The sequence below is a fragment of the Bos indicus genome, chromosome 17 (genome assembly GCF_029378745.1).
Source record: "Bos indicus isolate NIAB-ARS_2022 breed Sahiwal x Tharparkar chromosome 17, NIAB-ARS_B.indTharparkar_mat_pri_1.0, whole genome shotgun sequence".
NCBI classification, from domain to species: Eukaryota; Metazoa; Chordata; class Mammalia; order Artiodactyla; family Bovidae; genus Bos; species Bos indicus.
Window position 1 is genome coordinate 61972476 of NC_091776.1, and position 20695 is coordinate 61993170.

General features: G+C 40.2%; 1 protein-coding gene, 1 non-coding gene and 1 pseudogene across 6 annotated transcripts in view; all 3 read left to right on the top strand.

The window, feature by feature from the left end:
* The window catches only part of HECTD4 (HECT domain E3 ubiquitin protein ligase 4), a 170542-nt gene that overhangs the window by 71399 nt on the left and 78448 nt on the right, over positions 1-20695 (top strand). For all 5 annotated transcript variants that reach the window (XM_070769659.1, XM_019977315.2, XM_070769661.1 and 2 more), the window contains exons 8-14: positions 5728-5920; positions 9301-9459; positions 15424-15537; positions 16281-16421; positions 18555-18787; positions 19159-19304; positions 20094-20164. In XM_070769659.1, the coding sequence (XP_070625760.1) occupies positions 5728-5920; positions 9301-9459; positions 15424-15537; positions 16281-16421; positions 18555-18787; positions 19159-19304; positions 20094-20164 (1057 nt within the window). The remainder of the gene's footprint in view (positions 1-5727; positions 5921-9300; positions 9460-15423; positions 15538-16280; positions 16422-18554; positions 18788-19158; positions 19305-20093; positions 20165-20695) is intronic.
* On the top strand, positions 9466-15417 carry LOC139176752 (large ribosomal subunit protein eL36 pseudogene; annotated as a pseudogene).
* LOC139176863 (small nucleolar RNA SNORA79) lies at positions 15053-15200 on the top strand. Its single transcript, XR_011561343.1, has one exon. It is a non-coding gene; the product is annotated as a small nucleolar RNA SNORA79 (small nucleolar RNA).

Sequence of the window (20695 nt, forward strand, 5' to 3'; positions counted from 1 at the left end):
TTTGTCTCTTTTTTAGGTCTGTTCTTAACTATATGGTCAGTATAATAAGGGATGCACTAGGTGCCTCTCCCCCTTCAACTCCATTGGTTTATGATTTCCTTTAAATTATGATTCGGATAGCTGAGATGACCTTCATTCATTCAGTGTTAATCCAGTGCCTTGTCTGGGTAGCAGGGTAAAAGCCTTTGTTTTCAAGGAGCTTACATCAGAGTATGGGGAATTAGTAAGAAAGGAAATACAAGGACAAAATAATTTCAGCTACTGACAAATGCTGGGGAGAAAATAAAACAGGGTAATGTGATAGACAGTGAGGGGGTAGAGGTGGCGAGCCACTCTGGTTTGCCTGGCAGAGAGGGCCATTCTGAGGAAGGACATTTGAGCTGAAATGAGAGTGATGAGAAGCAATCATCTATCCTGCCAAAGAAGGCAACCAACCCTCCCCGTTTGCCAGGACCTGAGACATTTCTTAGGACATGGACCGTTGGTGCTAAAACCAGGACAGTCTCAGGCAAACCAGAACTAGTCCAGTCCAGAAAGAGGGATCAGCAAGTACAGGCCTAGCATGCAGGCGTTTTAGAGGAGGGACAGAAGGCAGCGCCCGGAAAGTGTGGGGAGAAGCGGGGACCGAAGCAGGGAGGTCAGTGGATGTTGGACCCCATGGGCCTTACCAGCCATTTGAGTTTTGTTTTAAATTTATTGGGAAGCTGATGCAGGGCTTCAGACAGGGAAAGACATGATTTTATTTTCATCTGTAAATGAATCTTTGGCTAATGTAGTAAAACATACGGGGTCAAAGTAGGGAGACCAAGTTGAGAGGCTGGATGGTCACTGGACTTGAGGTGGTGGCTTGGGCCAGGAAGGGAGCCAGAGGGAAGCTTCTCGTCATCACTAGCTGTGTGCTGCTTCTCACTCCTCCCAGGCTCTTCCCGCTCCTTTCAAAATCGCTAGTAGCTTTTTCATCCCAAAGAAATGCTTTGCTAAGTATAGAGGTTCCCAGATTTACTACTTGGGCACCAAAGCTGAGTCCTCTTTGCTTCTCACGGGTGCTTTATCAGGTTTTCTTTTCAATATTTTCAAAGTACTTAAACACAATAGCATGACTTTTTTTTTCTTAATTTAGTCATTGTTTTTCTTATGGAGCCAGATTGGGCAGTGCTTTTGAATGCCAAGTGATTGATTTTTTAATCTGGATGCCTTTGAAGGGTCATATTTAGAGTTGTGCAACATAAATAGAGCTACACTCGGTAAACGTGAATCTAGCTGAAGGGTGGGGGTAACACACTGTGGGAAGATGTGGATGTGTTCAATTTTAGGCGACATAGGCTATTCTAGCTGAAGTGCTGGGGAGTGGGAGGCAGTTAGAAAAGTTGTGCTGAATCCCAGTAGCAAGGATGGGTCTGTATATAGCAATGTAGGAGTTGCCATGGAGAGGTAGGATTGGATTTGGGTCAGGACGTGTGTGCATGCTGTCGCTTCAGTCGTGTCCGACTCTTTGTGACCGCATGGATGTAGCCCGCCAGGCTCCTCTGTCCATGGGATTCTCCAGGCAAGAATACTGGAGTGGTTTGCATGCCCTCCTCTTGAGTAAGGACACAGATCTGTTTATTCAGCAGAGCTTCAAGTATTTACCATGTGCTTTGTGAGCGCTGGAAATGAGACAGTGAACAAGGCAGGCAGGATCCTGGCTCTTGGGGAGCCGGCATTCAGCTGAGGTGGGGTGGAGGTAGAAAGTCAAATAATAAATGAATTAATGAGTAAGATCATTTCAGAGAATGGTAAGTGCTGTGCAGATAACATGACTGGATGTTGTGCTCTGGCTTGTCTGGGGCGAGTAGGAGAGGGTGGAGGGGATTCTTCTTTGGTAATCATGGAAAGCCTCTTTGAGGAGGTGACTTTCTATGTAAGACCTAAATGATGGGAAAGAGCCAGGCACACACAGGAGGATCTAGGGACAGGATGTTCCAGCAAAGGTTTTAGAACCAGTTCAGTTCAGTTCAGTCGCTTAGTCGTGTCCGACTGTTTGCGACCCCATGAATTGCAGCACGCCAGGCCTCCCTGTCCACCACCAACTCCCGGAGTTCACTCAGACTCACGTCCATCAAGTCAGTGATGCCATCCAGCCATCTCATCCTCTGTCGTCCCCTTCTCCTCCTGCCCCCAATCCCTCCCAGCATCACGGTCTTTTCCAATGAGTCAACTCTTCGCATGAGCCGGCCAAAGTACTGGAGTTTCAGCTTTAGCATCATTCCTTCCAAAGAAATCCCAGGGCCGATCTCCTTCAGAATGGACTGGTTGGATCTCCTTGCAGTCCAAGGGACTCTCAAGAGTCTTCAACACCACAGTTCAAAAGCATCAATTCTTCGGCTCTCAGCTTTCTTCACATTCCAACTCTCACATCCGTACATGACCCCTGGAAAAACCATAGCCTTGACTAGTCGGACCTTTGTTGGCAAAGTAATGTCTCTGCTTTTTAATATGCTATCTAGGTTGGTCATAACTTTCCTTCCAAGGAGTAAGCGTCTTTTAGTTTCATGGCTGCAGTCACCATCTGCAGTGATTTTGGAGCCCAAAAAAATAATGTCTGAAACTGTTTCCACTGTTTCCCCATCTATTTGCCATGAAGTGATGGGACTGGATGCCATGATCTTCGTTTTCTGAATGTTGAGCTTTAAGCCAACTTTTTCACTCTCCTCTTTCACTTTCATCAAGAGGCTTTTTAGTTCCTCTTCACTTTCTGCCATAAGGGTGGCGTCATCTGCATATCTGAGGTTATTGATATTTCTCCCAGCAATCTTGATTCCAGCTTGTGTTTCTTCCAGCCCAGTGTTTCTCATGATGTATTCTGCATATAAGTTAAATAAGCATGGTGACAATATACAGCCTTGACGTACTCCTCTTCCTATTTGGAACCAGTCTGTTGTTCCATGTCCAGTTCGAACTGTTGCTTCCTGACCTGTATACAGGTTTCTCAAGAGGCAGGTCAGGTGGTCTGGTATTCCCATCTCTTTCAGAATTTTCCGCAGTTTATTGTGATCCACACAGTCAAAGGCTTTGGCGTAGTCAGTAAAGCAGAAATAGATGTTTTTCTGGAACTCTCTTGCTTTTTCGATAATCCAGCAGATGTTGGCAATTTGATGTCTGGTTCCTCTGCCTTTTCTGAAACCAGTTTGAACATCCGGAAGTTCACAGTTCACGTATTGCTGAAGCCTGGCTTGGAGAATTTTGAGCATTACTTTACTAGTGTGTGAGATGAGTGCAATTGTGTGGTAGTTTGAGCATTCTTTGACATTGCCTTTGTTTGGGATTGGAATGAAAACTGACCTTTTCCAGTCCTGTGGCCACTGCTGAGTTTTCCAAATTTGCTGGCATATTGAGTGCAGCACTTTCACAGCATCATCTTTTAGGATTTGAAATAGCTCAACTGGAATTCCATCACCTCCACTAGCTTTGTTCGTAGTGATGCTTCCTAAGGCCCACTTGACTTCACATTCCAGGATGTCTGGCTCTAGGTCAGTGATCACACCATCGTGATTATCTGGGTCATGAAGATCTTTTTTGTACAGTTCTTCTGTGTATTCTTGCCACCTCTTCTTAATATCTTCTGCTTCTGTCAGGTCCATACCATTTCTGTCCTTTATTGAGCCCATCTTTGCATGAAATGTTCCCTTGGTACCTCTAATTTTCTTGAAGAGACCTCTAGTCTTTCCCATTCTATTGTTTTCCTGTATTTCTTTGCATTGATCTCTGAGGAAGGCTTTCTTATCTCTTCTTGCTCTTCTTTGGAACTCTGCATTCAGCTGTTTATATCTTTCCTTTTCTCCCTTGCTTTTCACTTCTCTTCTTTTCACAGCTATTTGTAAAGCCTCCTCAGACAGCCATTTTGCTTTTTTGCATTTCTTTTCCATGGAGATGATCTTGATCCCTGTCTCCTGTACAGTGTCATAGTTCATCAGGCACTCTATCTATCAGATCTAGTCCCTTAAATCTATTTCTCACTTCCACTGTATAATCATAAGGGATTTGATTTAGGTCATACCTGAATGGTGTGAACCAGAGGTGGGGTCTAATCCTAAGCAGACTCCCATTTAAGTAAGTGGAGATGGGAACCAGCAGATAAGAGGAACACACAGAGGGCAGGAACTGTTGACTTTGCTCATTAGAAGAGTCCCTTACACATAGGTACATGTTCATGTTGAAAAGAAACAAACCAGGATTGTATTCTACCGCTGAGACTGAGGCAGGACAACGCCAAGGTTTCTGGCAACCATGGCACAGCCTACACAGAAGACAAGGAAAAGCTTGATGATTTTGGTTTTAGGTTCCTCTTGACCATCAAGAATGTTCACTTGTTAGAGGGAACTGAGTTAAGTAGCTGTAAAGCGTTAAGAGGCAGAGGTGAGGAAATAGAAACAGCATTTTCAAACTCTAAGAAACCTTTTGCTTATCTTTCGTGAATGTCTCGTAAAAGCCTCCCCCACCAGATCCATCCACCTCTGGGAACCTTGCCTGGCTGTGCTCCTCAGTTTGCTTTCTCTAGCCTCTTCTCTGTTACCAACTTTTCACTTTGGACTCCTTCACTGCTTTTTGTTTGCTTCTGGAAGCCTGTCTACTTTGCACTCCTGTTCTTTCTTATCTCTATTTCTGCCTCTCTTCACTCATGGCACCAGTTTCTGAGACTCCAGCCAGACCCAGAAGTCTGGTCTGGAGCGGGCAGTGGATGAAGAGGCTGCTTTAGGTATATCTGAGACATCTGACAGTGAATGGAAGTTGAGAAGAGGGATGGTATTGCAATGGGCCGCCAATGTTTTCTTTAAGATCTCGGAGACCTGTGAATATTTGAAACCAAAAAGAAGGACATCAGAGAGGGAGACTGTGAGGGTGAAGGGGGCAGATGGGAGATAATTGAGGGGGCAGTTAGAGAGGAGGCGGAAATGCTTCTTCCTCTGAATTAAGAGGAAAAGAATAAATGAGGCTGAACACCAAGATTCTTGAGTGGGAAGAGAGACAAGTGGGAGCAGCTTATAGTAAGTGGTCTGGATCTTTTCAGTAATAATAAAAGGCAGGTGGTCTGCTTAAAGCCATACTCAAAATTTGGTGGAAGAACTTTGGAATCACCGCCCCAGAGCTTTTGCTGGGTTATAATCAAACGATGAAGGAAGAACTGCCAAGTACCAGCAAGGATCCAGTTGAAGCTGGCATATATTTTTAGCAGACAGAGTCTGCCTTTCTCTACTGTTGCTCTGCCAATCCCCGAGCAGCTGGGGCTAATGTTGACTGCTGTTATTACAGAGTTTGGATTTTAGCCACTAATTATATTTCAAGAAGATATAATCCTCATGGCTGTACTTAATAGTAAATCAAGACCTGATTGATTTGTTTTCCTCTCATCTTACTTGTACCTGTCAGAAGCTTGTAATTAGTGAGAGCTGCCTGTGGAATTCAGTATGAGGAATTTTCATCAACAACCCTCGTAGAACCTATTAAACTTGGCTCATTACTTTTAAGAATCTGGACTATTAAAAGTGAAAGCTCTCAAACATCTCATAGCTTCCCTTTTGTTCTCAGCTTCTGTAGAGCAATTAGGTTTTGTGGTGTACACCTACTCAGGTACAATTTTGGGAAATGCTTTTGAGTAACCAGGTGACAATAATACACTTCTGAAGGAGAAGTTTGCTCACTGAATGGAAACAGGTTCCATTTAAGACCTTCTTTTTCTTTAAATATTAGGTGGAAAATGGTGTATTCGTAGCCAACCCGCTTCAGGAACGCACAATTCTAATGAGAAAAGAGGGCGAGTCTGCAAAAAGCATTAATGAGATGCTCCTGAGCAGACTGTCCCGTTACCGAGCCTCGCCGTCCGCAACACTGGCTGCCCTCACCGGCTCCACCATCTCCAACACCCTGAAAGAGGACCAAGCAGGTCGGCTGCCCTTCGCTTATCTCATGTTTACCTTGTACAGCTTCATTCAGCTCTATGCATGTTTTGAGAGTATTATCTTAGAGCAGTTTTAGGTTTGTAGCAAAATTGAAGGTACAGATTTTTTGTATACCTCCCACCCCTACATGTGCACAGCCCCCCTTATTATCAGCATCCCCCACCAGCGTGGTGCACTTGTCACAATCAATGAACCCACCAAGACACATAATAATCACCCAGAGTCCACAGTTCACCTTAGGGTTCACTCTTGGTGGTGGTGTACATTCCATGGGTTTGGAAAAATGCATAATGACCTGTGTGCATCATTATTGTATCACATAGAGTAGTTGTATAGCCTTAAAAGTCCTTTGCACTCTACCTATTCATCCTTCCCCACCCCAAAAACCCTGGCCACCACTGATCTTTTATTGTCTTCATAGTTTTGCCTTTTACAGAATATCATATAATCAGATTTATACAGAATATAGCCTTTTCATATAGGCTTCTTTCACTTAATAATATATGCCTTTACAGTTCCTCCATGCCTTTTCATGGCTTGATGGATTCAGCTTGTGGTTAGTGCATGCTGCCTGTGGAATTCAGGCAGTACTTGTTATTGAGCTCTTACAGACTTACAAAGCAGTTTGCTTTACATAGTTCACCTTTTTGTGTCCTTCCAGTCATTGTTCTTTTTTTTTTTATTCCAAGCTAACACATACTGTTGGCTGTGAACATGAATTAGCAAGAATCTGTAAGAATTCAACACAGCTCTCTCCTTAATTGTAAATACTTTGTCATTACTGTTAGTATAAATTATTTTCATGTTTAGTATATGCTTCATGAATGTAAAAAATTCACATTTAACATCATCTTCACTAAATATGGGCTTCCATGATGGCTGGGATGGGTAAAGAATCTGCTTGCAGTGCAGGAGACCTGGGTTCATTCCCAGGTCAAGAAGATACCCTGGAGAAGAGAATGGCTGCCCACTCCAGTTTTCTTGCCTGGAGAGTTCCATGGACAGAGGAGCCTGTCAGGCTATAATCCATGGGGTTGCAAAGAGTCAGGCAGGACTGAGCAACTAACACTTCCACTTTCACTAAACATATTCTCGACCAAGCAAATAAAAGGCAAACCCTCTACAACAGAGACTGATTTTTCTGGACTTTGGCATTTAGTGTTTGCACTGTAATATTTTGAAATAGATAATGTGTTTACAGAGTTTGAAAGTGAAAACAATATAAATGGTACATGCAGAAAAATCTTACTCCAGTATCCTGGTGTATTCTGTTATTTGCCCCACCCTGCCCCCTATAGGTAGCTCTATTTATTAGTTTCTATTTATCCTGGCAGAGTTGTTTGTTTTTTTTTTTATGCAAAGAGAAATTAATGTAAAGATAAATTTATGTATTTTTATTGTTCTTCTTTTCTCAGTAAAAGGTAGCCTTCTAAACACACTGTTCTGTACTTTTAAAGCAGGAATCCTTAACTAGGGTAAAAATTCAGTGTTTCATAAGCATCCTTTCCCAAAGTTTTAAATAACATAGTATGTGTATCATCATAATTTTCATCAGAGTTTCACGGTCTCTTATGACCACCCCCAAAAGTCAAGAACCATTATTCTTGGAGAGTTTTCATATTACATATCAACTACATGAATTTATGACAAATCATGACCTGTAGTAAAAGATAAGGCTAGAAAAAGATGCCATGTAGAGAAAAATGATCTGAATAAATATATGTTTAATGAATTTAATGCAATTTTATGTTTTCATCCTTTTATAAATTGAAATGTTCAGAAAAAATATTTGTGATTAATTCTTTGTGAGACTATAAAATTTTAAATATTTATTAGTCCATATTAGAATTTAAGGATAATATTTTACTTCTACAGATCTCTATTATATCAAATACAAGTTAGAAATTTACTAATAGTTATTATAACTTGGGTCTGTGGATAATTTGAGTTATAGGCAATACTTTGTAGAGAGCAGTCCTTATTACCTAAATAAATGTTTTCTTGATAAGCTGAAGGCTTGATCTGGGTTTGTCCCTTGGAAGAAAATTGAATCCTACCTGCACAATAGAAATGCTAAAGGAATGTTTGTTACCTAAGAAAATATGAGTGATATCAAAAAGAGGACTCAGTAGGCGAGGTATATTTAGTTCCTCTGAAACTATTACTTGTATTCTAAATATGTGATCTCAATCATTGTACTTTTATGCACATTCTTGATGTATTTATTTAAACATGATGTTACATAAAAATTCATCAGTAATAGGCTAAGTGAATTTTTGACAATTATTCAACATTCAGAAGGTCTAGGATTTTTTATTCTGTGGTAAACTAATACCTCTTACTATGTTAATAAGATATGTCTATTAAAAAAAATCTCAGTGAAAATGTTATGCTCACAAAGTTGCTAGCTTTTTAGGGTTTCATACTTATGGAAATTTATGCTACTGGATTTATGTCCTAAATGAAGAATATATTTATTGGAGGCTTGAAGTTTTAAAAAATGGAATTTAGAACCACAAGCATTCAAAGCAATGACAGATTAGATTTCGCTTGTCTCACTTTTCTAATCTAAACCATCTAAAGATAATTTTATGTTTATGTAGGCAGTTATATTTTATACCCTGACAGCTTCCTAGGTAAAACACTCTGATTGACTTTCTGCTGCCGTCATCAATCCTCACTAGACTAATACTTCAGTTCACCCTACGTTTTCGTATCTGCCAGTGAGTAAGGGAAATTAAAGTACATTTTATACCTTTTAATTATAAACAATAATTATTTTCTTAATGATAGTTTATGTCACTGATCCTAAAAAAAAAAAGAAATAAAATGCATCATCGGTTATAAATCCTGCAGGCATAAAATTATTTTGTGATAGATACTGTGAAAGCTTTTATTAACTGGTTATGGGTTGAAATTTCTGGCTGATTCCATGTTTAAAGCTGTTTATAATGAATGAAATATCACAAGCCTATTAAGAATTTGTTCTATATAAAATGAAAAGATCTCTACTGGAGGACAGTTTCCTAGGGGGAAATATAAACAGTAGGATTCTTCTTTTATTTTGAGATTTAGTCCATGTGAGGATTCATTCCTTTGAAAGATTTTTTAGAGCCATAAGGGCATATTGAGTACTGGGAACACCTTTGAGAAATGTTCAGATCATAGAACCAGGGGGCTTGGGGCCAGGCTGTGGAGCTAGAAGATCATTATTTTTGCCTTAGCTTATTATTTTTTGCTCTATTTTCTGAATCTTAGTATATCCTTGCTAGAATTTGGGGCCCCCTTGTCATACTCTGGTTTGGTAATCAGGTTAATCTGTGTGTCAACTGTTGTTACTCACCATTTTCATTCCTTTTACCAGCAAATACTAGCTGTGGACTTCCTCTAAAAATGCTTCGGAAGACACCCATTTATACCTGTGGTACATACTTGGTGATGCTGGTCCCACCTCCAGGGGGATCAGGCAGCTCTGCCACCCGCTCTCTTTTTGGTGGAACAAGTGGTTTGTCGTCTTTAAAAAGTAAGTGAACTTTATTTATGGCTCTTTTCCCAATTTGTCTCCGACTCTGAAATATAAGGTTTTTCCTAATAGTGATTTTGCACTTACTCTCTTAAATGTTTGCAAAAGCTCTTTGATAGCAACAAAAAACCCTATCAGTATCATCATAGGCTAGGAGGAATGAAAAATAGAATTTTTGTAGATGATGTAATAGTATACTTCTGAAAACTATTGTCCTGTAGAATTACTCAGAATAATAATGAGGTCAGAAAGATCTTAGGAAATAAAATAATCTGTCATCACTTTATTTATTGATGACACAGCAAGAACACTACCCACCATAGAGCTATTAAAATAAGTCTGTGAGAGAACGAACTTATGGTTCTTGGGGGGAAGGATGGGGGCAAGGGATAGTTAGGGAGTTTGGGATAGACATGTACACACTGCTATGTTTAACATGGATAACCAGCAAGGTCCTACTGTATAGCACAGGGAAGTTGGCTCAGTGTTATGTAACAACCTAGACAGGAAGGGCGGAGAAGGCATTGGCACCCCACTCCAGTACCCTTGCCTGGAAAATCCCATGGAGGAGCCTGGAAGGCTGAAGTCCATGGGGTCGCTGAGGGTCGGACACGACTGAGTGACTTCACTTTCACTTTTCACTTTCACGCATTGGAGAAGGAAATGGCAACCCACTCCAGTGTTCTTGCCTGGAGAATCCCAGGGACGGGGGAGCCTGGTGGGCTGCCGTCTATGGGGTCGCACAGAGTTGGATACGACTGAAGTGACTTAGCAGCAGCAGACAGGAAGGGAGTTTGGGGGGAAAATGGATACGTGTATACGTATGGCTCAGTCCCTTTGCTGTTCAGTTGAAACTATCACAACATTGTTAATTGGCTATACCCCAAATACAAAATAAAAATGTAGAAAGCAAAGGTCTGTGAAATGCCTCCATTTTAGGACACATATGTGTCTCTGAAATGTTAAGCAAATAATGTATATGATACAAAATAATGTGCAAAAATTCATTAGTGTTAAGTGTACATATATTTTTATAAAAGAGGGAGGTGTACTATCATGATTAAAGTATAACTTACATACCATAAAATTTACCCATTTAAAATATACAATTCAGTGGTTTTATATATTTAGAATTGTCCAACCATCACCACTATCTAATTATAAAACATTTCTATCACTCCAAAAAGAAATCCCATACCCATTAGCAGCCACTCCTTTCCCCACCCCCTCACCCAGCCTGTGGCCTCCACCAGTGTGCTTTCTGACTATGGACTTATCTATTCTAGACTTTCCATATATGTGGAATTACGAAGTATATGTGCTTTTCATTTCAGTTCAGTTCAGTCGCTCAGTCGTGTCTGACTCTTTGCGACCCTATGGACTGCAGCACGCCAGGCCCCCCTGTCCATAACCAAATCCTGGAGCCTACCCAAACTCATGAACATTGAGTCAGTGATGCCATCCAACCATCTCATCCTCTGTCGTCCCCTTCTCCTCTTGCCCTCAACCTTTCCCAGCATCAGGGTCTTTTCAAATGAGTCAGCTCTTTGCCTGAGGTGGCCAAAGTATTGGAGTTTCAGCTTCAACATCAGTCCTTCCAATGAACACCCAGGACTGATCTCCTTTAGGATGGACTGGTTGGATCTCCTTGCAGTCCAAGGGACTCTGAAGAGTCTTCTCCAACACCACAGGTCAAAAGCATCAATTCTTCATTGCTCAGCTTTCTTTATAGTCCAACTCTCACATCCATACATGACTACTGGAAAAACCATAGCCTTGACTAGTCGGACCTTTATTGGCAAAGTAATGTCTCTGCTTTTTAATATGCTATCTAGGTGGGTCATAACTTTATTTCCAAGGAGTAAGCATCTTTTAATTTCATGGTTGCAATCACCATCCGCAGTGATTTGGGAGCCCCCAAAAAATAAAGTCAGCCACTGTTTCCGCATCTATTTGCCATGAAGTGATGGGACCGGATGCCATGATCTTAGTTTTCTGAATGTTGAATTTTAAGCCAACTTTTTTACTCTCCTCTTTGACTTTCATCAAGAGGCTCTTTAGTTCAATTCTTCATTTTCTGCCATAAGGGTGGTGTCATCTGCATATCTGAGGTTATTGATATTTCTCCGGGCAATCTTGATTCCAGCTTGTGCTTCATCCAGCCCAGTTTCTCATGATGTACTCTGCATATAAGTTAAATAAGCAGGGTGACAATATACAGCCTTGACGTACTCCTTTTCCTATTTGGAAACAGTCTGTTGTCCCATATCCAGTTCTAACTGTTGCTTCCTGACCTATATACAGGTTTCTCAAGAGGCAGGTCAGGTGGTCTGGTATTCCCATCTCTTGCAGAATTTTCCACAGTTTATTGTGATCCACACAGTCAAAGACTTTGGCATAGTCAATAAAGCAGACATAGATGTTTTTCTGGACTCTTGCTTTTTTGATGATCCAGCAGATATTGGGAATTTGATCTCTGGTTCCTCTGTCTTTTCTGAAACAAAGCTTGAACATCTGGAAGCTCACAGTTCATGTATTGCTGAAGCCTGGCTTGGAGAATTTTGAGCATTACTTTACTAGCGTGTGAGATGAGTGCAATTGTGCGGTAGTTTGAGCATTCTTTGGCATTGCCTTTGTTTGGGATTGGAATGAAAACTGACCTTTTCCAGTCCTGTGGCCACTGCTGAGTTTTCCAAATTTGCTGGCATATTGAGTGCAGCACTTTCACAGCATCATCTTTTAGGATTTGAAATAGCTCAACTGGAATTCCATCACCTCCACTAGCTTTGTTCGTAGTGATGCTTCCTAAGGCCCACTTGACTTCACATTCCAGGATGTCTGGCTCTAGGTGATTGATCACACCATTGTGATTATCTGGGTCATGAAGATCTTTTTTGTTCAGGTCTTCTGTGTATTCTTGCCACCTCTTCTTAATATCTTCTGCTTCTGTCAGGTCCATACCATTTCTGTCCTTTATTGAGCCCATCTTTGCATGAAATGTTGCCTTGGTATCTCTGATTTTCTTGAAGAGATCTCTGGTCTTTCGCATTCTGTTGTTTTCCTCTATTTCTTTGCACTGATTGCTGAGGGAGGCTTTCTTCTCTCTCCTTGCTATTCTTTGGAACTCTGCATTCCGATGTTTATATCTTTCCTTTTCTCCTTTGCTTTTTGCTTCTCTTCTTTTCACAGCTATTAGTAAGGCCTCCTCAGACTTAGTGACTGGCTTTTTCTTAACTGAAACATAATGTTCCCAAGTTTCATCCATGTTGTAGCACAAATCATTGCTTCATTTCTTTCTATGGCCAAATCATATTTGATTGTATGGATATACTGCATTGACATTTGAATTCTTTCTGCTTTTTGGCTGTTTTGAGTAATGCTACTATGAGCATTCATGTACAAGTTTTCGTGTGGACATGTTGTCATTTCTCTTGGGTGTATGTGTGAGAGGAAAATTCTAGGTCCTGTGGTACTTCTGTTAACCTTTTGGAGGGACTGCTGAACTGTTTTCCCGTGGCTGTACCATTTTAGAGGCTCATTAGCAATGGTTCCAATTTTTCCACATTCTCTCTAACATTTGTTATTTTCCCTTTTTGTTGTTCTTGTTGCTTTACTAGCCATCCTAGTGGATATGAAGTAGTATATCATTGTGGTTTTGATTTGCATTTCCCTAGCAGTTAATGATGGAGAAGGCAATGGCACCCCACTCCAGTACTCTTGCCTGGAAAATCCCATGGATGGAGGAGCCTGGTGGGCTGCAGTCCATGGGGTTGCAAAGAGTCAGACATGACTGAGCGACTTCACTTTCACTTTTCACTTTCATGCATTGGAGAAGGAAATGGCAACCCACTCCAGTGTTCTTGCCTGGAGAATCCCAGGGACTGGGGAGCCTGGTGTGCTGCCGTCTCTGGGGTCGCACAGAGTCAGACACGACTGAAGCGACTTAGCAGCAGCAGCAGCAGCAATTAATGATGTTGAACATCTTTTCTTGTGCTCATTGACTTTTTGTATATTCTTTGGAGAAATATCTATTCAAATTCTTTGTCCATTTTAAAATTGGGTTATTTGTCTTTTTATTGACCATTAATCATCTTAAACCTTTTTATTTAGTTTCCTTGGCATGGTTTTTTCCCCCACTCAATTGAAATTAGCCCCACTTGATTAAAACAGGTTTTCATGGTGCCATTTTTTTGTGAGGATATAGCTTACTCAGTGATTCTATTTTAGACCAACGAATGAATAAATGCTGAAATTCCTTCTGTGCTCTCTTCCACAGTGGTCACTGTGGAGGCTACTCAGTAAGTGGAGTAAGAGCTCATAGTCTGGTTAGGAGAAATGATGTCGGTGTGTGAAACAGCTAGAAAACGAAGCATGATGCTGTTTTCTCTGCCTGAACCGTGGGGAGCAGATGTAAATGCTGCAGAATCAGAGACAGAAAGGGTCATTGTCAAGTGGGGTAGAAGGGAGACACTTCATGAAGTTTTGAGTTTGTCCTGAAAAATGGCTGTTATTCATGTAAGTGGCCACATGGGGAAAGGCATATGCATGGGAAACACAATGAAAAAGAGATTTGGAGAAGACCATTTGTTGGTGTGCAGGACAGAACAATAGAAAATAGAAAAGAAACAAAGAGTGCCATTTAGATCACAGCTCAAGTCAGTCGTGATGAGAATCTGGATTACTAGGGTGATGCGACTAAAAGCGAGAAATTTGAGAGACACTGCTCAGATTTTCTGTTGAAAAGTGGGGAAGAAAATAACATCAGTAATAGAGCTAGCCCATCTGCCACAGCAGCCATTGAAGAGCAGTGACTATGGCTCTGTGCTACCCCCTAGCCAGGGGCCTCAGCAAGGGCCACCAGATGACCAAGAACAAGAACAGCCCCACCAGACATGATGCAGAAGGTGTGCACCTTTGCCCCTGAGGAGCAGCATGCCATGGTCTCCCAAGAACAAGCAGGCCCTCAAGTTCATCAAGAAAAAAGGTGGGGACATATATCCGTGCCGAGAGGGAGAGAGAGAAGCTGAGTAATGTCCCGGCCACCATGAGGAAAGCAGCATCCAAGAAGGACTGAGCCCCCTCCTCTCTGTCCCAATAAAACCTTTTCAGGAGAAAAATTAGCAGCTAGCATATATGTGCTGGTGTAGATCCTTGACGTATTTTTTAACTCACTTAATCTTCACAATAACTGTATAAAGTAGATACTTTTATTATCTCCACTTTACACGTGGGGCAACTGAGAGGTTCAGTAAATTTGCCAGGGTCACACAGAAGTGGTAGAGCTATAATTCAAATTCAGAATCCTAAAGTGCATGCTTGTCATCACTGCACTCGCCTTTGTTAAGGGAAAAGGCCAAAATCTCTCCAAATTTTAGAGCCAGTGCTTGGAAGGATAGCAACTGACTTGTGTTTGAACACCCTCTGACCTTTATTGAGCACCAAATGTATGTAAAGTATTTCTTGTAAATATTGCTACTTTTTGATGTTAATGATCATAACCCCTCTTGCAATTACCCTTTTGACAATCTATATTGAAAAAACCCGTATGTAAAAGTTGCTGTTTTAAAAACACTTTCAAAAATATACTTCACTTTGATGGCTGTTCCTCTTACCGTTTGGAGCTCCGAGTAGTGGGATTTTAGTCCATCGTGCATCTAAGCTGACTTCTCTTCACTCTGGGCACCATGGGGATGAGTTGGCTGTCCGTTAGTGCCTTCTGAATTTTGCGGAGTCAAACAATTGGGAAAAAAAAAGAAAAAAATATGATTCACTACACTGGAAGAGACTTTATGACAGGGTTTTTTTTGTGTGTGTGATCTTAACATGTGTCTTTTGTCTCCTCACTGTTATACCAATAGACAACCAAAACAAGATGTGATTTTGATGAAAGTCTTTATATTAAGAGGCTAAAATTTAACTCACCATCATTCATCTCAAGGCTTACTAAACTGTTTGTTTCCGAAGTCCTGGCCTCTAGCTTGGTGTATAATATTTCGGATGGTCAATTCACAAGTCGTGCCGACCTCATAGATGCTGCTGGAAGCTCCTTGGGGCGTGGTGCTCTTGTACCAGGATTGGGTAAGAATTAAAAGCCCACATTTATTGTCCTTGGAAAAATTCAAAATTTTAGCAATTTCTCTCAAAAAGTCTTGCCAGTTCTCTATGGTATTCTAGTTTCCTTGAAAGAATTTTTTTATGCTACTCTTTAGTTGTGAGGATTAATATAAGAAATTGTCATATGTGAAATTCCTCTGCATAAATTATGGTTGAAGATACTGTCCGTTATAGGTTATATGATGATCCTATAACAAATTTTTCTCAAGTTCATGCTGTAAAGAAACTTCTTTCCCCTAAGGGTTTGGTATACTTCTTATTGTTAGAAGATGAGCATTATGTAGTATATTGGATATTCTGTTTGCCTTGGCACCTAGGAAACTTGATTCTGAGTTTAGGGTTCAGTTACTAAGGCTTTTACTGCGTGTTAATGTTAACTAGTCCTATTGTACCTGAGTTTTAATGTAAGCTACTTGAATCCTTTTTGGAGTTGAAAAGGTTACAATGTAAGTCACTGACTAAAAACTTTCTATTCCTTGAAACTATTCCATTCTCACATATGAGTTAAGCCAAGTAGACTGAATCCTTTGAGCCCCAGTCTACTGCTTTGCCATCTCTGGGGAGCATCCTTGCCCTTCTACTCTTTAGCAGTGCTTATGAGAAGTATATATCCAGCAGTGATAGTTGTATAAAGGTATATATATATATATATATATATAAGTATATATCCAGACATGATAGTTGTATAAAGATTGCTCTTTTTGCAGGTGCCTGTTATGATACAGTGAACAACATGCTGTGGACATGCTCAAATGACTATATCGATCAGTGGTGTAATCCTGGGAATCAGGCCTTCCATTACGTCTGCCAGAGACTTGGAGTCAGCCATATCATCACTGAGCCCAAAGGTGGGTGCACTCATTGTCCTATGGGAAGAGATGCTCCCCCGGGAAATAAGAGACAGCACAGCAGCAGTGTAAGTGGGAATGTACCCCAAGCAGCAAAGTGTGTCAACAGCCTTCCCTCTTCAAATTTAGAGTTTAAAATTCTTGTTATCTGATTGGTTTATGATTAAGTAAATAAATAGAGCTTTTGAGGTGGTCCACAGACTTTTTTTAAAAGGAAATTGTTACGACCCTTCTGAATTGTCAAAACTTTAGTACAGAAATTCATTCTTTGTTTGTATTTGGCATGGGATTATATAATGTTATGTTTTGTTTTGTTTTGCTTTAAAAATAACTTACTTATACACAGACTTACAATTTGATAGAATATCCAGCAAATGACCTTTAGATTTCTTAATATTAAAGTTGTTAATATTAAGAATTATTAACTTAATATTAATTTAAAATCTCATGACTTCAAAGTCAACTACAGTGGTATGTATGGAGTAGTGAGTAGCTCAGCAAATCCTCTCTTGATAAAGCAGTGATAAAATGAACTGAATTATCACAAACAACTCTTTCTACAAAATTAAAATACCAACTAAAAAAGTATTTCTAGACTCTGGAAATTGACCAAAGGGATATAACAAATTCAGAAGCAGTATTCATTAAAACAAAAAACCCACTGAACTTAGGCTAGAACAGTAGAAGTCAGTGGTGTTCTTAGCTGGAGATACCCCTGTCTCCCACCGTAAGCTTGATCAGTGCCGTAATTCTGGCAGGGTGGGGCAGATCATGGAAGCCAGCAGCTTTGCTGCCAGAAGGGGCTGACTGATTTGGAGTGGAGCATGGGAAAAACTCATGCTCAGCAGCAGTGTCAATAACAGTAGTGGTCTTGGTGGCAAACAGAGACAACCAGTGGCTTAACTAGCCTGAGGTTGTGGTCCTGGTTAGGGCAAGCAGCAAACCAGTAAACTAGCCAGAAATTTACTGGTGAAATTTGGGTAATGAGAAAGCTACAAAAAGACCTTCATAAGCTCCCCCAAACATCTGAAGAAGCCAGAGAAGGCCCAAACTGTTCACATAGGCCTGGCTGAAAATGAGCCGTCATACACATGCAGAAATTTGAGAGGGTCCAGCAGAAGGTGAAAAGCATGGAAGAGTTTAAAACTGCCTAAACTTTGTGCTTCCCGCATAAAACATGATCCATCCAGGGTGGAAGTCGTACTAGCTCAGGGTGTTGGAGCACAACCTGTGACTCAGACAAGGTTATTTCCTACCTACCGCTAGGAAGATAGCCTTAAAAAGAAAAATGAGAATAATAAAAATAAACAAATGAAAGAAAAGAAATAGTAAAATAGAAAGAAGAATTTTTTAAAAAGTGAGCAGAGAAACCAGTAGCTAAACACTGCAGGCAAAACTCAGATATTAGATTTAGAAGATGAAGACTTTAAAGCAGCCTTTATAAATACATTCAGAGAACTAAAGAAAACCATGTTTAAAAGACTAAAGGAAAGTATAATGATCATAATTATAAACAAATAGAGAATTTCAACAAAGAGTTTATTTGTTTTAAAAAAAAAAGAACTAGTTGGAAATTCTGGATTTGAAAAGTTCAGTGACTAAGAAAAAAAAATTATTAGAATGGCTCAACAGCAGATTTGAGATGGTCAGAAAAATAATCAGCAAAGTTGAATATAGGTGAATAGAGATTTTTCTAGAAGAGTTACCAGCATGGAATCTAAGCTGATATGGCCTGAATTCACATCCCAACTCTACCATTAGTATCTGTGTGATCTCAGGTGAGTTACTGACTCTGATTCTTGAGTCACTTCTCTACAAAACAGGGCTGAAATAATCAAAGTTGATAGCGATATTGTAAGGTAATACATGCAAAGCATTCAGCCCATTGTCTAGCATATAGAAGGACTCAAAAAGTGGTAGCTACTTACGCTTTTTTTAAAAAATGGAAATTCCCAGGTGTTTTCACCCCAGCACTCTGTGGCAAGGAATAGAGTTCTCCAGCAGTAGTGGCAGAGATTGGAGCCAAATTAGTCTCTTCTAGCGTGCATGTACCTTTTGTAAGTGAGAGGTATGTTCTGTGGTGACCACCCACAGAGATTTCTTTCCTCACAGACTTTCCTTTTCATCTTCTAGAAGAGGCTATAACCACGAATGAGGTTATAAACCAATTATTGCACCACGTTGGTGCGATGTGCATACACCAACTCAATCTTCTTGCTACCAACCCCAATCTTCCAATCACAAGTGTCTTGGGCAAACAGCATCCCATTGAAGCACACCATCTGAGCAGTATTTGTGACATTATGGAGAAGGCCATGGTTAATGGAGACACCTGTATTATACGCTGCATTCTTGTTGTCTTTCAGGTAAATATACTGTTTTGAGATAATTGAAATAGAGAAAAAGAAACACAGACTCTGGCTTCCGTCAGCTAATTTCTACCAGGATAAAAATATTATCACATTCCTGTTTTGGAACTTAACCACGTTCTAATCCTGTAATTAGAATAACCATCATACTCATTGCCCTGCAGTTAATGGAATATTGCTATATGTAGCTCATTGCAATTAATACATGTAAAATATTTAATTATACCATTACACAATAGAAGAGATTGTGTTTAAAAATACACCTCGGTATTTATTCATAAGAATAACTAGCCTGTTCTTTCTTCATAGGGATAATTTTATTCCCAGTAGAATTAGCATTTTCAGATATACCCCTTCTGTTTCTGTAGGTGGTGTTTAAATTTTTCTTCAGCCCACAAACTGAAAGGAATCGAGACATCATTCGACGGTCAGGATTGCTTCTTTGGCAGTTGTTGATGGCACCCAAAGATCAAATTTGCCCTGAAATTCAGAAGGAGGTCTGCCTTGCCATCAGGTAATCAGCACAATTTTCTTAGTGCTCTCTACCAAAGGCTTCTTCTGCGCTTCATTGTAATTGTCCCTCTAGGCTGTTAGCCTCCCATGTCTCCTGCCCCATCCCATAGTCAGGACCTCAGGGACTCAGATGTTCCTCATGTATGGATCTTAAAATAGCAAAAGAAAAAAACAGTCCCTATAAGTAGATATTTTGGTGGTTTGCAAATAGATGTTCTTCTCATTTTGGTCAAAGTGTGGCAAGGTGGTTAAGAAACAGGCTTTGGGGGACTTCCCTGGTGGTCCAGTGGCTAATACTTCACACTCCCAGTGCAGGGGGCCCAGGTTTGATCCCTGATTCGGGAACTAGATCCCACATGCTACAACTATGAGTTTACATGCTGCAACAGAGTCCCACGCAGCCAAATAAATTAAAAAAAGAAACAGGCTTTGGCATCAGGCAGACCTGGATTCTAATCTTTGCTCTGCCAGTTACTTCTCAAATGGTTTTCTGCTACAATCTACATCTAGCTGGCTTCACTACAGTGATTTTGTATAACTCAGTTCTCTCTAACTGGTTCAGCATCTAGCCTCAGATAAGTTATCATTTTGGTAATTCACAAATATGAGGAGTGGGATCCTGTTTATCAAGACGGTCATTGGACTGAATCACAACAGTAAATTTAGGTTCCACTGCCTTTTTAGTGGTGAAACTGTACTCAAAATGGCATCTTTAATAAAAATTTTAAAACTTAGAGTTTGGATATTCTAGAACACGTGTTTAAAAACTTCAACTTTTCTGTCATTTCAGCTCTGGTTTAAATATCTTGTACCCAGGTGAAACTGAAATCAATAACTTACTTAAGCTGGTCTTAACAGAAGGTGAGAATTATCCTTTAATTACCCTTGAAAAACCATCCTTTTTTTGTCCCTAAGGAAATGACTGAATTTTATTTTTTTCTTCATATCTGTTAGCATTATTTTTAAAAGTGCACATATGCCAACACTTAAACCAGATTGAAAGCAGAAACCATGTTCTATATATTGTCAAGCTTTGTAAACCTCTTTCTAGCCCCACTGTGTAGCATAATGTACCTGGTTATAGATGTTCAAAGAACATTAAAGATAATGATTTCTTGGGATTTCTAAGACAGTTGTTCCCCCACACATTAAAACTCAACTTTTAAAGTTAGACTCAATGACAGCAACAAAACTCACCTTGTTAAGAACACTCTGCATTTATAAGCAACATTAAAGAATTAGAAGTTTAAAGAATTAGAAATCGCACTTCATGAAATATCAAGACAGTAACTCCACTTTAATCAGGATGTACTGGTTAAAGAAAGTCTGATTGGTTGTGATATAGTATTTGCTGCTGTTGTTTGTCTTAGTACATATGCCTGGTGCCCCTCA